Below are 18,299 nucleotides of genomic sequence, written 5' to 3' on the forward strand. Positions count from 1 at the left end.
CAAACTATTCCTGATATAACACCACTCTTTAAAGGGGGGCGTATTAATATAATCTTTCCTCGACTTCCGCCTACATGACCAAGGTTCGAAACCCGCCAGGGGCGTAAGTGGATTGGGTGTTCAGTCCAAACCCGCTGGCGTGGGTTTTCCATTATACAAAAACTCTGGGGTGTTCCTCTCACACCTACAACTGAAACTCTCTTCCTTGTCTTCTCCCCATAGGGTTCTTGGCTAGTATAATGATTAAATATTTCTGAGAACCATTGGCTTCACAACTACAATATTCAGTAAAATATAACCTATTGTTGCAATTCAGCGCACATTTTCATGACATTTTCACAATGATGCGAGTGTTGAAAACACAGACAAATATACACTGCGACTTACCTTTAAAGACAATGAACACCATTGATAAGTCTTTTCACTTCTTGGTGTATCTCAACATATATGCAAAAAATAACAAACCTCTGAAAATTTGAGCTCATTTGGTCGTCAAAGTTGCGACATAATACTAAAAGAAGAAAAAACACCGTTGTCACACGAAGTTGTGTGCTTTCAGATGCTTGATTTCGAGACCTCAAATTCTAAATCTGAGGTCTCGAAATCAAATTCGTGGAAAATAACTTCTTTCTCGAAAACTACATTACTTCAGAGGGAGCCGTTTCTTTCAATGTTTTGGACTATAAACAGCTCTTCATTACTCGTTAACAAGTAAGGTTTTATGCTAATAGTTAATTTCAGTTATTACCAATAGTGTACAGTGCCTTTAAACACCAAGATCGAAACATTGGCTTCACAAAAAAAATAATAATTAAAACAAAATGAAATTGTCACGACGATATTGTTGCAATTCAGCGCACCCTATGAAATTATCACGACGATGTGATTTTTGAAAACACAGAGAAATATTAACGATAAAATTTACTCTTTTAAAGGCAGTGGACACAATTGGTAATTGTCAAAGTCTAGTCTTCACAGTTGGTGTATCTCAACATATGCATAAAATAACAAACCTGTGAAAATTTGAGCTCAATCGGTCGTCGAATTTGCGAGATAATAATGAAACAAAAAACGCCCTTGTCATACGAAGTTGTGTGCTTTCTGATGCTTGATTTCGAGACCTCAAATTCTAAACTTGAGGTCTCGAAATGAAATTCGTGGAAAATTACTTCTTTCTCGAAAACTACGTCACTTCAGAGGGAGCTGTTTCACACAATGTTTTATACCATCCATCGCTCCCCAATACTCGTAATCAAGAAAGGTTTTATGCTAATAATTATTTTGAGTAATTACCAATAGTGTCCACTGCCTTTAAATACCAAGATCGAAAAATTGGCTTCACAACCAACATTATTTAAAAAACAACTTTTGCAATTCAGCGCACGTTTTCATGAACACAATGATGCAAGTATTGAATACACGGAGAAATATAACCGAAAATTTACTCTTTCGAAAACAAATCTTTCCTGCCGTATGGAAGATTGGAGATTACACAGCATGGTACGTGCCTCTTTTTCAAATCCAAATATGGCAAGGATAAACATTCTCAGGTTCCTTCTTTAATTTCCTTTTTTAGTCAACCCCTGCGTCAGGCCCGGGCAAATTCCAAAACGGCAGGGAAGCCGGCAACTTTCAGAACCTCGCTCGATGTCTCGAAAATAGTGTTTACACAGCTTCGGAATAATATTTATATCAATCGTTTGGAAAATATGCCTCAAAATATGCGGTTTTATTGCCCCGTGGGGAGTCCGTGACGACATCGGGCAAAACGAGTTTTATATAATTTATCAGACAGGGGAAATTCTTCAAGTAGGCTATAAAAAGGAGAGTTATTCGAAACTTTATTGGCTCAAATTTCAATGTAATGTTGAATGACACTGGGTGGTTAACGCCAAATGAAAAAGGAAATGTATAATTACTGTTGTTTTTTATGTTGTGAAGTGTTGTCAAGTTGGAGATTTTTTCCCATGTTTTTTTTGTATCAATTGGACTGTTTTTTTTTTTTTATAAGTGTGGTTGTTATGTTTATCTTTTTCTCCTTTTTTGTCCATGCTTTAATCGTAAGTGTCTGAATAGTGTCTAACCGATGAATGTACCCGATTCAATTTTCAATTTTCTTTTAAAGTAAATTACTATCCAGTTTTGTTTATGAATTGCTTTTTACCTACGCGATAATGTTCTCGGATTCAGATTTTTGGGAAGAAAACCCGTATTTTTTTCATATGAAGAGCCAAGTTTCTCAAAATGCGGTATACTCTCAAACGCTGATGTGTGCTTCTGACCAAATGTTTTTTATTAGCATTAATTTTAAGAGTGATCACGTAGATGTTTCCAGTCAAATTGCAAGGGACCTATCAAGACTGTATGTATACACTTTTCCCTTTGTTCTTGCTATTTGTTGTCGCACTGCTCTTTGCCCTCAAGTGTCATCAGTTAAGATCATCTGAGATACAAGACTTTCTGTCAATGTTACTCCATGTCAGAGATGAAACCTTTGACAATGAGTGACGCAAATCCTGGCTATTAATTTTTTGTCTTTTCTGAATTTATGTTCATGTTGACCTTCTTTGAGATGAGGTCACCTCAAGGTTTTGACCTTTATATTTTATTACCACTTTAAAGGGAATGTATAGTTGATACCCACTCTTAAAGGCACTGGACAGTATTGGTTATTATAACTCAAAATAACTGTTGGCATAAAAACTTACTAAAACAAACAATGGATAGCTGTCGATAAAATATTGTGAGAAACGTAGTATGGCGTGTGCTTCTAACCAGAGATGGTATTGCCATAAGAGTGATTACCAATGGTTCCCCTTTAAAGAAAGCTTGCAATTTTCTTGAATCTTGATTTATAGGCACTGGACACTGTTGGTAATTGCTCAAAATAGTTGTTATTGCATAACAACGTACTTGTTACATATATTGTCCAAGTTCTTTACTTCATGCATGGTTAGGGACAACGGTGCATGACACAATGTTTCAAGTTCAAAGTAGACACAACCCTCAACATCCTTGGAGTCGGTGTGATCGTCCTCAAGACGGGTGACGTCATTGAGTTGACATTTGTTCTCTTTCTCACTGCTCTGCCAAACATTAAAGGAGGGGCAACGAGGATCTGATGTACACGCCCGTCCACAAGCAATCACACCCTCTACGGCCAGGTTGTCGATGACGTGATTGAGGGGGCAGTATTGAGAGACATGCCCATTGTGATCAATCAGGGTGTGGTAGATTGGCACGGTAGGGACCGGCATCTCACATGCAGCAAATTTAGGGGCGCCATTCTTGCAACTTATGTAATCAGACCAAACTCCAGATGCTTGAACTGTCATTCGGGCACAGTTCAAGTTCGTGTCGTTTCTTGGGCTGTCACTTTTCCAGTTGGTAAATCTTGCAGGCTGACCTCCACACAGCCAAACTCCTTCTTGAGCAGCATCTGTGCAGCCGATCCACATACCACCTTTCTCTTTCACTGCCCACTCGAAGATGAAGTGGTTTTCTTCTCTTGAATCAGGCACTATGAGGTTGCTCCCTGGTCGCTTGCATATCGCCTCGGCTTGCACCCAGTTCATCTTCTCAGGCAGTAAAATGTAGCAAGACTGACGCCATTTTACCCAGCCAGTTGGACAAGAGGAGAGGACGATAACATCGCGTTGCATTGTCATCAATATCAAGAGATGGAACAGAATGGTATTCATGCTTTGAAGAAACATTGTTACCATACCACACAGTAACTTTGGTCTCATGCAGCATATACTGACTTATCCAGTCTCTCATACGAATAGTGGTACGTGAAGCAACCAGCGCGGGGCTACAGCAGGTAGTTTTATTCTCCGTCGTCACCTTCATTGAGATCAAACGCTTTAGTATTGTTCGTACTAATACTATCCTGAAACTTAACCATCAAAAACCAAACGGTTGCGATGCCAACATGAAACAAAAAAACACTCAAAATGCATCAACTAATTACTGATCTAATCAAACTAATGAGTATGGCCTCCAAATAAAAACGTTATTTCGTACTATCCTAAAACTTAACCAACAAAAACCAAACGGTTACGATGCCAACCATGAAACGAAAAACCACTTAAAATGCATCAACTAATTACTGATCTAATCAACCTACTGCGTATGGCATAGAAGTAAAAACGTTAATTTTTTTCAAGAATACAAGTAATTAGTTGATGCATTTTTAGTGCATTGCACTGTAAGTCTGGGTCAGCATGGGAGACTTTGGGTCGCTAGGTGGCAGCAGACTTACCAGGTAAATTTTCATAGACTTTTCGCAATATCATTACGCAAGTGCAGACTGTTGAATGAGGTGTATTTTGGAATAGATGTGGATCAAATTAATTTGATCACCAGACCTCAATGCAACTAAGGCGAAGAGGTCTATTGTTAACGTAATTCTGAGCATTCGGGCATTACCGAGAACAATGGATTTACCTGGTATGTCTGCTGCCACCTAGCATCCCCAAATCCCCTAATTCCGACCTTTCTTTTATACTTTTTACTGAACCACACCCGGTGAGGCAGAGTATTCTGTACCCCCCCCCCCCCCCCCCCCCGTACACAGTGAACCATGGGCCCAAATTCATCGAGCTGCTCAAATACTGAAATACTGCTTAAACATGTTTTGCATCTACGGGGTGTGGGGTGGGGCTGAATCTCCAGTGAGAAAGGTTTTCCATGACAACGGCACTTCAATATCAAGGCCCAGTTTCAAGAAGTTTCAAAAAGTTGCTAAGTACATGCTCATAATAGTGAGATAACCTGCCAAAAATACCATTCCACGTGTATACAAACTATGTCTGGGTTTTGACAATATTTTTGCTCTTAATGGTCCCTAGTGATAAATCTCAAAACAGCGCATGGCGATGGCATTACGACTGGTATATAGGCCTCAACCGGTTAAGAATAATTGATGAGGTAATGTTCGGGTTTAGATGTGGGAGGATAACCCCCGCACAGGGCCAACCCGTGCAATCATTGAGACTGTAAACCCAACATACAAGGCACTGAATATTAATTGAGTAAGAAATTACCTCTTTCCAAAAAACTACGTTACTTCAGAGGGAGCCATTTCCCACAATGTTTTATACTATCAGCAACTGTTAATTGTTCATTACAAACTAAGTTATTTATGCTCACCATTATTTTGAGTAACTACCAATGATGTCCAATGCCTTCAACTCTCACCGTGTTTATAAAAAAAAATCCGTCTCACGGTCACTTATACAAAAATATTAGCAACTCATACCTCAACAGTTTTGGCTAACTGTGCTTGCATCCAATCCCACTGACATCAGACTGTAAAGAGCCTATATCCGTAGTTGCCATGGCAACGAGATGATCATGCAGATTCGTATTCCAATTAAAGCATTCCAGTTTTAGAACGGATAATTAGAACGGTACTATGTGATCCCCATGCAATACGCAAAAAAAAGGAATTTGTGTACTGCATTGCAGGATGTACCCTTAGTTTTTGGCGTCTTGGAAAAAGGGGTTATTTTTAGTAGGGACGTACTGGCTTAGGGTGAAGCAGCCTTTTTCAGACTAGTTTGTATAATACAGGGTTGGTACGAGCTGACAAAAATAGTCGCAGACAGTGTTCATGTGTTGTGTGGTCAAACCATAATACTCTTAATAAACAAACTTGTGCAAATATTTGCCCAATCCGTTATGTGAGTCTGGGAAGAGTGAAAACCATGTAGGTCTACTTATTTTGTCACTATATCTACAGGGAGATTTTGCTATTCGGGAGACCACCAACATAGGGCTAACACATAATAGCTAAGAGAGCATTGGCATGGCACGATAAACCTGGTGTCCAGGTTCAAATCCCGCCCCAGTAATGTTGTCTTTGTTCAACTCGATAGATATGTCAAATTTACCAAGTCAGTTCCCCATTTGGGGTTTATAACTTGATATTATTGATATTTTGGTCCTCCTTTTTATGATAACTCCCCGGTAACCTTTAGTTAGTTTGTCTTTAAACTCCCATAAGCACTGATTACCAACGATACTACAAAACCAGCTGATGCTCCTCATTAATATGCAAATTATATGCACGCTAGAATCGACATTATATGCAGCTGTTGATGCTAATCTAAAATGACATACAATCAGGGAATCGTCGCTGCAACATAACTGCGGATGGATCGTCGTATCACGAAACGATTGTTGCTCCAGGCGTAAGAATTACTGTTCGAAGAGAAACGAAACACATTCTTTTTTTACTTCTTGATTACTTTTCCTTCTCCGTGATTTGGGACTTAAGTGGACCGGGCAGAAGGCATTTCGATTTATTTTAAGCCCCATACTATTATTATAATTATGACCGTTGCTGGTGGTTTGCTTTTATTGTCAAAGCAGCGGAGTTTACTTTTAAATTGTTGAGCTAAAGCATTTTTTTTAGCAGAGGGCCGACAGTTTTGTATTGACTTTATCATTATCCGTTGGGCCTATATATAGAGCTGAAAACAGTCTCAGACATGGCTCATGTTTTGTGAGATGAACCTACGGCCTACATAAAACAACAAACCAAATTAATTTTGTTGGTTTAATTACGTTGTATGATGAGTCAGTCAGGAGAAAATAGCGAACCTCTGGCCTAATATTCAGCCAACAAACTCAGCTGTTGCGGTTTTTATATATATATTTTTGTTTACGGACAGCGTGTACATTTTTCTCAAAGAATAAATGCCTTTCAGAGGGAACTGTTTTACTGAAGAAAAAAAAAAACCAAAAAGCTTTCAGACTACAATATTAAACGATGTGAAAAGTTGTCTAATCCTCCGTGGTATCCTCTATGTACATTTACAACGCACGGCAATTAATACTACTATTTTGGTTAGTGATAGCAGAGAAATGTGGCATGTAGGCCTAATACTTGTGAACATCGAACTTGCAGGAATATCATTGTCAAATATGGTATTGTTTTCAATGGATCAATGGATCAAGAGTGTTGAAGATGCTATGAATTCCTTCAAAGTGCTTCATCCATAGTATATGTACACAGTGTAGCTGCAGCCCGCAGTGTGTTTATTATGAGAACCGTTCCGGTGCAATTAATCAGAGAGCGTCGTTTTTTTAGGAGTAGATCTTAAAGATTCACACGAAACTATACCTCCATGCACACAGATCATCTTGTTTGTTGTAAATTCAAATTAAACGGACCGAGATAAAAGCAGGAATATGAATTGAGGCTCGTCATTTGAAAAAAAATTAAAACACTTTTCAAAACATTTACGAAATCAAAAGAACTCATAAAACAGCGAAGTCGCTTCTAGGCTTCACATTGACAGTTTTAAAGAGGTTCGGTCGTCCCCCACCCCCTCTCCGCCCAAGCAAGACGGACTCTTTTTGTGTAATAAGCAGATAATGTTCAACTTATTTATTTTAACGGTAACCTTGTGTAGCGCCCTCTGTTGACATTAACATCTAGCCCATCCAAGATGGCCGCTCACATGGGGTGAAGTGGTGAAGTTGTCCTCGCAATATTTAGAAATCCTCACCCACAAAGCAGTTGAATTACAGCACCAATGACCATGGCAGCCGTCCACAGACATACATGGCACACAGGGAAGAATCTGTTTAGCATTCTGACAGAGTTACCCAACTTCGGGGTCGGCAGAATCGTCACAAGGCGACGTTGGGTTCAGATGTATCCTAAGGAAGAACCGAGTTACTACAAAATAACACGAGTCAAGATTGACTGCACAAGACCGGTTAGTAATCTATCTAGCACCATTTGGGTGCAATCTGCTTTGATACAAAGCTGTAGTTTTACTTCCACCAAGTATTGATCGTTTTACCGTCACTTTCCTTTGATATTTCATAAGGTAATAAATTAAAGTGCACACTTGAAAAACTATCATTAATTATTATGATTTTTGGGGTTGAACAAAGAATTGACTAGAGTGGTGGCGCCATACGGAAAGTTACCCCCAACGACCTCCAGATTAACGTGCCGGCGCTCTACCAACTGAGCTATCTAGCCCTATATTGGCGACGTCCCTATTTTGTAAATTAATATGATGATGCAAACTTTCCTTACCGTAAGCAACCTCCACTATCCCTAATCTATGAATAATGATTAATCCCACTCTGCTCAGTCAATTTTCTGTATTTTGTCTGTTTCGTCTATTTATTTATATTATAGCAATTTCCTTTTTTTGATTTTACCATTTTAATGTTTGGATTGGCCTTGTTATTGATTTTGACCAGCTTGATATTGATTATTGTCATTGTTGTTTTATTATCATCATGATTTGTTGTGTTTTTTATTAGATTGTATTTTCTGTGACTATTTTGTCCTTTGCTAGATAAGATTGTGATAATTTTGATTCCTATTTTTGAATTGTGAGAAATGGTATATAACTATAATACACAAAACAACATTTAAGAAATTGTTTTGTTAGAAAGGTGAATGATTAATGTTTAATTTAAAATTACAGAAAACAGTAGGGTTAAACCGTGGATTCTGGTTCACATAGCAAGCACAGATTTGTTAATAAATTTCCTCAGACTTGCAAGCTACAGTTATATAAGTTCAATTATCCATGGTTTCAATAAGAGAAATATATAATGATAAATAGTCCATTTTTCTTAATTGTAATTTGTCCTGTATTCTATAGATACTTAAATGTAAAACTATTGCGCTTTTTAAAACTTATTATGATATTTGATTATCACAACTTGTTAAGCTTTGTCATTTTTTCACAGAAAAAGATTATTAAAAATTGCATATTTGGTGCTGTACTGTGATTAGATTAGATTAAACTTCAGACATTGCTTTTGGTTTTTAACTTTTGAGCTTCATTTTCTTGTTTGCTTTGCAGGATCTGGACCAGGGTGAGGTCTGGGGAGAGTGTACTTACAGGGGTGAGGAAATCAAACATTTAAATTGTACTGAATTCTTTCTGTTTTTACATTTTGTTACAAATCAAACAGTGCCAATTGCCAATAATAGGATGGTTATTACAAACAGAGAAGAAATGTTCAGTTTAAGATGTTGGAGGAAACTCCCCAGTGGGAAAATTCCAAGCAATCAGGGCTTAATTTCATGGCTCCGCTCTGCTTACCATTAGCAAAGTAGTTGATGTCCCTACCCGATTGCAATGGCTTTCCCCCTTAATGGTTTTCCTCCAACATCTAAAATCAAACATCTCTTTTCCATTTTCCTTTTCATCATGTTATTGTTGCTGACTGTGTTGTTCGATGTGAAATCAAATTAATAAATAAATAAATAAATGTAAGAAACAATACTTGAATTTGTCAACCTTGCATTTCACTCCAGGATACAGCCGAGAGGGAGTGTCTGTGTCGATCGGAGCGTGGTGGAAAAGAGAATGGGAACTAATCCGGAAGACAGATGAGGCAGAATTCATTAAATTCACCCCAAAAGCAGAACACTTCCACGCCGCTCCGAACTACGTCCGCTTGCCCCCACTCCTAGAGGCCATGGTGAAGAAACAACTTGACGACAAGGGGGTCAAAGTCGACGAGAACGACCCACCATTGTTAAAGCTCCAAGTCAATAAGGGATACAGGTATAACTTTTATCAGATCGAAGGGGAGAAAAGTGTTGGCGAATACTGAACATGAACTGACTGTTAGACGATGAACTGAGCATGAGAAATTGCGTTTGTTTTCTTCAGTTACAATACAGAAATTACGCTCTTTGATCTACACGATCTACTTCTGTAGTCCTGAGGATACTGTTCCTAAAAGCTCCTTGGAATTTATAACTCCAGGGGTAGTCCAAAGGTTGACATGACATCATCTCAAGTCACTCCTAAAATCTAGAGCTTCGTTTAGGACCTTTGTGTCAGTAATGTCTCTCAAAACATTGATGTGGACAAAAACTGTTGTTCCAGAGGATGATATGAACACACCTATTAGTTTTGAATGAAGAGATTAACATTAAACTAATCAAAGTTATAAACAAAATTGGTTGTTGTTTACTTTTTTGGTCTGTGATGTCGCCAGTACAAGTTATTGTTGTCCTTCAAGTCATGACACATGATTATTGCCTTCTATATTATTATATTCTAAATAAAAACGTAACTGAGGCAAAGAGGAAAAGACTAAGTTCTGTTCCACATTTAAAGCGAACAGATGTTTTAAATGACACTATGTGAACTCAATAAGCAAACAGTTTTGCAAAAGACATGAGAAAACGTAACAATTACAACAACAACCACAACAACAACATATTTATGACGAACAATTTAGAGAGTTCCTGCCATCACTTTCCCTTAAAATTAATTCAGCACAAAGCATCCGTGTTGGTCATGTTGAGCGCCCTCTATGTTTGGTACCCCACTCCAAAGGGATGTACCGTAAGGCCTTTTGTGCCATTCTTTCACACGTAAAGTATTGCTGTATTAGATATTCGGTCGGTGTACAAGTTTTTTTATGAACTGTAATGTCGGCAGATATTTTGAGTTGTCAATTAAAATTCCATATCAATATACAGGTGTAAGAAGTTGCAGGTGTGGATTTGTTTGAACAATACTGTACACACGCCACATCGTAATATTGCTTTGAGGTTCCCACAAACGCAACATGTCAATAGTTCGATTGAGTTTTCCGAACCTGTCGACGATTCTATTGTTTTTGTTTTTTTTTTCAAATCAGTCGACAATTCCATTGAAATTTTTTAACCAGTCGACAATTCCATTGATTTTTTTTTCATACCAGTCGACAATTTTTTAAACACTTGGACATATGGAGTTTTTCAACCATGTCGGCAATTCCATCTAGGTCGACAATTCCATGGAATTTTAAGTCGATAATTCAAACTAGTTGAAAATTCTATGATTTCTGCTCTACAACTGTGTGACCTATAGTTTGTAATTTCGTAAGAACTGCCACTTCGTCAAAAGAAATGTGATTCCATTTCCCTCCTTCATAAAACGTGTTTATGTGTACTTTATTTGGTCAATGGTTGCGTATGAAATACATCTCATAGCATGTCAGCAAAATGGCCCTAACCGCTAACCAATCACCGGGTTCCCACCTCTAGGCAACCCTGGTGATGGTCGCCATGGTACCGGGTCAAATTTGCATATTGTGTCGTTTCCAGCGAAAAGCGAGCCCTGGGGGCTCATATGTGTGCATATAATTCTAGGAGAATACCGCATACATCGTGGTTGGCTGGCTAGTGGGGGGAAAAATCCCCTCCATTGATAAATTACTGTGTGTGCATACCCCGGAATTTAACGCGATGTTTATAGTCCACGCTATTATGCGTGTGTGAATAGGAAATAACTGTTCAGTGCATTAATATTTTCTGAACTCCGGGGGCACTACCGTGTTAATTAATATTTCACACAGTGTAATGGTGGCGAGTGGAAATAATATTCTACTGCATGTGTTCTACGGTTTCGACTGTTTTGGATGGCTTCATGATCTCTGGAATACATAATTAACATGATCTTCTTGTCTGCATGTTTGAGCTGTTGGTGTTATTCCCTAATGCTGGCGATTAAGTGGCACCAGGAGATAGAAAAGGCTCAAGATAAGAGAGAGAAGTGAAGATGAAATGATGACCTCGAGATACCCTACGCTGTGTGGAAGGAGAGGATGTTGGGAGGCCGTTTATAGAGCGGCCTAATGGGCGATGTGTTGCATCAATTGGTATCATGTGATTACACTGAATGAGCCATGCGATGGCCTAATTATGCGCGGGAAAAGGATCAGTGTTTGCAATTGAAATTGGCTGATGTTGTCCGTCAACATTAAATGCCGTACGGTGCCGTCTTTGAAGGATGGAACACGCAGATCATCAAATCGGACTTTACCTCTGTTATCAAATTTTTATGAAAGTATTACTTTTATTTTATAAATGTAAGTGTCGTTAGACTACTGTGAACGCGGATTGAAATTTAATTAAACAAAATATCCAGAAAATTGGGGATTTTTTTTTTTTTAGGAGGAACTAACTTGACCAAGATCCTGCAAAACGAAAAATTTTTGCAATTTACACCACAATGTTCCTGGTTTATGTCCAACAGCCAAGACTACATTGAGATATATTCCTCCTGAATTTAAGTCGCTGTTCCCTGGAGTTGTGCTTCAACCATGCAGCTAGACACCGAAGGGAGCTTATTATAATCTCGCTTTGTCCCGTCAAGTCCCAAATGTGACCGTTCCCCACCCTTAACTCCCTCATGCGGTACACCCCCAACGGATTGAAAAGCCCTGCTGAAAAGCAATCCCTCGTTCAAGGCCGCTCGTAGACCTACAATCGTCCTGAATAAACTAGGCTATTGACCGGGCCCTGGCAGCCTGGATGTTGTCAACACACGGTCTCTCTCCCCCCTCCAACATCTCCAGCGGGTTTACATTACGCGGATGAAGAGACCACTGAAGAAGGGAATCAAAAACGAGAGGGCCCATCGGTCATACCACGGCTGCTTGGCTGCACAGCGTGGATTTACCCCATCGCTACCCTGGGAGATTGGAACACCACTGAGCCCCCGGATAGAAGCAGCTGAGATCCGCTGAAATGTTGACGGTTCACAACGTTGACAGCTCACTGTCGCTTTACCACAGGAAACAACCCGCCATTTTGAAAAAAAAAACTCGATGCAAACCAACATGGCGGGGATTTCTTTTTGTCCTCCTTCTCCAGGTTGGATTTTAATCTGAGAAGCTGGGACTCTTGATGTGGATAATATACCATCAACTACCTTGAAATGTCCCGTAATACGGGAGGCTAGGAGCTTGGACCGCGGCGGCACCACTGCGGGGTGTTTTCCGGTAAGCGATTGTCCTTATTCTTCTTGATGGTTGAGACTTTAAAGAGAGAGACCCTGTAGGTCACGTCCGTGACGTGCATTTTTGTTCTCTCTCTCCACCGACTATCCCAGGGGAGACCTCATGTTAATGCAATGCATATTCTTAATGAGGAGGTCAGAAACCAGACTTGTGGTGAGGTTTTTTTTTTTACGAGAAGAGAACAAAAATTATGATTGCACAGCCATGCGTGCAAGCAGCCTGGGCGACGCGGCCAATAAATTAGGCATATTTTGTCGTGAATCAATCAAAAAGTCTGTAAATATCCTTGTGGCTATAGAATTGAATTCGAAATGTTGTTTGGTGTCGGATGCAAAGCTACAGGACGAGGAGGGAGCGAAGAGTCGGGGATAAGTCTGTACTCTTAGTCTGTGCATTGGCTATGTAGCTGCAGCTAGACACTCACGACAGCAAAGCGTTCGAAGCCAGCCTGTGGGGGAAAGTGCGAAATTTGCAAAAATGGTGCCGTGCGTTTGTTATTGTTGTGATCTGCAGCTAGCACTCGCCAGTTAAAAAGATAATCCGGGTTCCAAATTAAGGAATGACGTCACTCCTGACGTCAATGCACTATAGAAGCATGATTATCTGTGACAGATTTTCCACTTCGGGTATCAATTGAATATGTTTATTTTACCGTTTGGTTGTCACTTTGTCCACGGGGCGTTGTTTTTCGTTGCTGGTTGGTTTTGCTAGTGGCAATTGCAGACGGAGATGTACTGTAGGCTATGTGATATCGTCGATATCCTTTTGCACTTTTTTAGGTTTTCGTTTGCATGTTTTAAAAAGATCCCATACATTTCTTGTTCATAAATTAAACAAAGTGTCATGTGTGCATCGAAATTTGCAGAATCTTGTGTTGTTTTTTGGCACATTTGTTTGTGCTGATAATATGTTTGTAAAAATTACCCTTTGACTTTTCTGTATCAACGAATAATTGTGCACAATGCGCCTACACCAATTACTTTAATTATTGTGTTAATTAACGATATTATCAAAAAAACATAAAAAGTACGTTATGATACCTGACCATCAGTGCTGCTGACCATTCCAAGCCTCAAATTCCGTATACATTGAACATTGATAACTTGCATCAAATCAGACTGGTTCGCATCGCCCACGGTTTTCCATAGATCTGGGTTCTGGCTATAACAAAAATCTCCATCGTAACCGTAGGGCCACACGTACCACAGTAATGCAACACCACGATGACTATACACTTTAACATTAATGTTAGATACTTCAGGCGAAGGGTTGCTTCAGCGTAGGGGCCCTTCCGCCGTGCGTGCACCACCGGAGCTGCTCCAATAAGGCACATGCTTCTTATTCGCATTTTTTCGCAAAATCAAAACTCAAAATCAATTTATGGGTTGCCGTCGTTATTGGCTCCCCATCCCGTGCTGGTTGGGGAGTCTCGGCTCACGTATAGTTTGATATTGATCACATGACCTAACATGGCGGCCATCACGTGAGCAGCTCCTTTGCTGTCGTCCGTTTTTCAGTATGGAGAATGTCGACCAAGAAAAATTTAGTTGGTTTGGGGGTTTCAAACATTGCGAAAAACTTGATTTTTAATAGCCGTGAACCTTTCACAACATTGACGTTCAAGTTATTTTTCAAGAGCAACATATAACAAGATTTAGGGTTATGTTTATTTTCACACTGCCAGGGAAGATCGTATTTGCTTTATATTAAGGTGAAAGCAGTTAAGTCTTACGAAATTGTGTACGTAACTACGTTTTTTTTCTTCTTCAAAAGACCCCCCTTACCCCCCCCCCCCAAAAAAGAGAGAGAACAAACAAAAATAACAATAGGTGTAGGCCTACAATCCCGAACACCTAAAAAGTGAGCTCGCGAGTGACCATCACAGAGTGTGGTGGGGTGGGGGGATACATTGCAAAGTTACGGCAGTTAGTTAAAACCAACGAATAACTTAACACTTTCCATCCTGTGCTGACCATGCACAACAACCCCAGAATCTAACAACTCGGTCATCCCTATAATGTATTCCAAATCACGTGAGAATAGCCACACACATTAAACAAAATCACGCGGGAAAAATTAGGCGTAGAAACGAAACACCGGGAGTCCCCCAGAGCCTCGAATGTGATACCCCAACAGTCCGAGGTGGTTTGTGAACGACCATACCCCTTCGTGATTACCAGAAAAACTCTACACGTATTGAACAAGTGCCACCTCACAACTGCGACTCGTTGCTAGGTATTAGATAACTCCGGTTGACCGATATACCTATATAATGAAAAGAAAAAACAGCTTTTCAGAGAAATAAATTAATTGAAGTTATGAGTTCGTAAACACGGATCGTAAACAGGCTAAATAAAACTAGACGTTGACAGGGCATCATGCAATCATTCGGTTTGTGAATATACGTATTTACGTATTTTGTGAGTAAACGTAATTACGTTTGAGGTTTCCGTAAGTGTCCTGACACAGTTGATGTGTCCGTAACAATAAGTCTGCGTCCGTAATAACGAGTCGCTACATTTCCGTAAAAAACACACAACACCTAGTCCGTATACGAGTTCACCATATGCCGTAACAAAAAACACCGAGTCCGAATAACAACGAACTCATAAGCATCCGTATTAAACATTTCAATCGTCCGTAAATAACGTTTTATTTATCCGTAACACAGCAATCTGAGTTTCTACATACAGATACGTAAAGATATTCACACTGTCGAATTTGAAATAATCGCAGTTCTCTATACTCACTGGAAATAAAAAAAAATTATTTTGTCCTCACCGTCGCTCAGATTCGTCCGTTCTACGTCAAAGAAATGTCAACTATTGTCGTCTGCTTTATTCTCATAACAAACGTGTCAGTTCGTAAAGTGCATACAGAAGGATTTGATAAGTATTCCTAAGGCTAATCGAACCACAGTGGCACCTCTACTTTTGACACAAGCCATCAATCTCTCTATGAATCGACTAACAATCATCCAACAAACTCGTCATTTTAAACTCTATTCGAGAATTCACAATGGAGTTTTTTTGTAACGAACGCGGAATACAAATTTCGGTTTTAATATCTTGTATTCCACATAGTCGCTTCGGTTATAAGGTCGTCTCATTTTAAGTGGGATTCTTCTTTCGACAGGATTTTCAATATTAAGGTCTTCGTCGGTGGACATGCTCCCAACGGAATATGTGTGAAACATGTATTAGGCGTTATTGTGAGTAGATTCACTCATGTTTGTTTCAGATCAAGTTCTGTCCTCGCAGTTGGAAACAAAAATATTGGTTGATCATAACTAGAGGTCATAAATAGATTACAGAGTTGGTAATAAATGAAGGAATTGGTTACTTGTTGTAAACACCAGCCTGTCGGGTTTGGAGTTTGGAGTGCATTCATTCCAATTACCTACAGTAAAATAATTATATTTTGTGAAGTTATTTGTAATGAAACAGTTTATAAACAAAGCTGTTATAGACATGTTCATAAAAGTACACGCCAACACTATTAACGCTTGCACTGAATGTGTTTTCCTCGTACAATAGCAAAACTGCCCACACAACATGGATTAGTTGCCACTCAGAGTCCTCAGTTGCTACGCAATGGCATTCGGTGTGCTCAAATCATGTTGGACCTCAAATAATTATATTTTGCGAAGGCCTATAGCCTCAGATTCAGTCGTCACAGTCACCCAATTCAGGTCACTTCTCTTAGCTTGATTGGAGATTCCACACATTTCGATTGTTTTTAAGTGATGTTCACTCCTCTTTAAACTAACTGAGGAAACACAGTTGTTTACACATTTTTATTGTTGTTGCTATTTTCATGGCGCCATGTTATTCCGGCACCAGGGGCTTTACTCCGAGAAGTCCGTGTGTCTGTTTTCACAGTCGCAAGTGTGTTACCTCAAGGATTGCACACAGGGCATGTGCGTAATGGAACGCTACTGCTTCGCAAATTACATCTACAAAGTCTATATATGGGGAAGAGACGTTTTCCCTTAGCCAAAAGACGAGAAAAAAAGCCAACAGCTCAAATCCCCACTCTAGCACACACACACACATTCTCCCCCTTGCCTTACACCGACTGTTGTCATAAACCACTGACGGCATTTGTATTCGTTTTTCACATCGGCCCTTTTCCAAAATGACGAATTCTGTAATTGGCATGACACCCTGAAGCCAGCTAAAGCTCACCGACCGTAGCCACTGCATAAATACAAGACCTTACCGTACTACTCACAAAAAAAGGAGAAAGAAGAAGGGAAAAAAAAACCTTTCTTGTTCCTTAAAACACAGATGGAGGCGTTTCCTGCACTGGCTGGAAAATGATACCTCCCGTATGCTTGGAGTGCAAGTCGGGTGGACTGCTGTCTCAGTTAGTGTTGCCTGTCCGGGTGATCACGCCAAATAAATCCCACAGTCTACTCCGATGCGGCGCTCCTCTTCGTGGCCCATACACGCCTGGGTTGACGAGCAATTCACCGCGCGTATACACGTCGCTTACTAAGCTACGCGGCTGTGTTCTCCTCGCCTCTCTGGGGACCCTTACTACTGCCACGGCGCTAACCACTCAGTATGGCTTTGCTTTTAAAGAAAGAAAAAAAAAGAGTAAGGAATACAAAGAGGGGAGAGATAGTACTAAGGTGAGGGACCGAGCTGCGCCGACGGGCACAACCCTCAAAGTTTCCGACTGCATTTTAGGCCGCCACTAGCCCCGAGTAAGGACTTAGAAATTTGCGAAAAATTGTGCCTGGCGTAGTGGGTAAGCGGTGTGGAATGCATGGTAAGCATGCTACGCTATCTGCTCATCGCCCCGAGGTACGGGGGGCTTAAGTTTCCAACGGGAGCTTCGTGTCTGAATCCCGGGCCGGGGTCTGGATGGATGGGGAGAGAAGCTAGGGAGAGCGAGACCGAGACTTGCAGGCGGTGATGGGATCATGCCGTGATTTGACGTGCTGACGAGAATAGACGGGCGCGAAGACAAAACTCTACTTACTACTGAAAAGGCGGTTGTCGCTCTGTCCGAGTTGAGTGATGCAGACTGCGCTAGCTGCATGCATTTACTTTCAAGCTATGCCGTGCCCCTATTAAATTTTACCGCTGAACCATGAACGAGAGAGTAATGGGAAGCCATTTTGCCTATTTATTCGGTTGTTGCGGGGGAGTGAGGTCCAGTAATCTGAGGATTAGGTCGGGTGGCCTCGCCTTCAGAAAACATGTCACCTTGTATATGATAAACACAGTCTTTTGTGAACAACATGAAACTCAATGGCACTATCTACGCCCGTACAGTAGGCACACAGTATATTTGTATATTATTTTTCTTACACAACTTGTGCATGATTTACACTTCAAGTTTTTATACCAATTTGATGGGGAAATAACCTTTTGTTATGTAATAACTATGTTTTCTTACGGTCATTGTATAGATTAGGTTTTATGAAGACGAAATCACACAGAGGCCAACTCTCTGTCTTACCAGTAATGACTTGAGTCCGCTGTGCAGTGATGTAC

At 40.1% G+C, this 18,299-nt stretch overlaps 2 protein-coding genes across 2 annotated transcripts; one reads left to right on the forward strand and one right to left on the reverse strand.

The window, feature by feature from the left end:
• Positions 1 to 2,894: 2,894 nt before the first annotated feature.
• Positions 2,895 to 3,716, reverse strand: LOC139944112 (aggrecan core protein-like). The gene has a single exon (XM_071941071.1). It carries the CDS (start codon positions 3,714 to 3,716, stop codon positions 2,895 to 2,897), a length of 822 nt encoding a protein of 273 aa, XP_071797172.1.
• A 3,738-nt stretch (positions 3,717 to 7,454) lies between these two features.
• LOC139944167 (small ribosomal subunit protein mS34-like) lies at positions 7,455 to 10,871 on the forward strand. Its single transcript, XM_071941129.1, has 3 exons — positions 7,455 to 7,733; positions 8,847 to 8,889; positions 9,305 to 10,871. Exons 1-3 carry the CDS (start codon positions 7,548 to 7,550, stop codon positions 9,604 to 9,606), a joined length of 531 nt encoding a protein of 176 aa, XP_071797230.1. The 5' UTR covers positions 7,455 to 7,547; the 3' UTR covers positions 9,607 to 10,871.
• Positions 10,872 to 18,299: the final 7,428 nt, after the last annotated feature.

The sequence above is a fragment of the Asterias amurensis genome, chromosome 11 (genome assembly GCF_032118995.1).
Source record: "Asterias amurensis chromosome 11, ASM3211899v1".
NCBI lineage: Eukaryota > Metazoa > Echinodermata > Asteroidea > Forcipulatida > Asteriidae > Asterias > Asterias amurensis.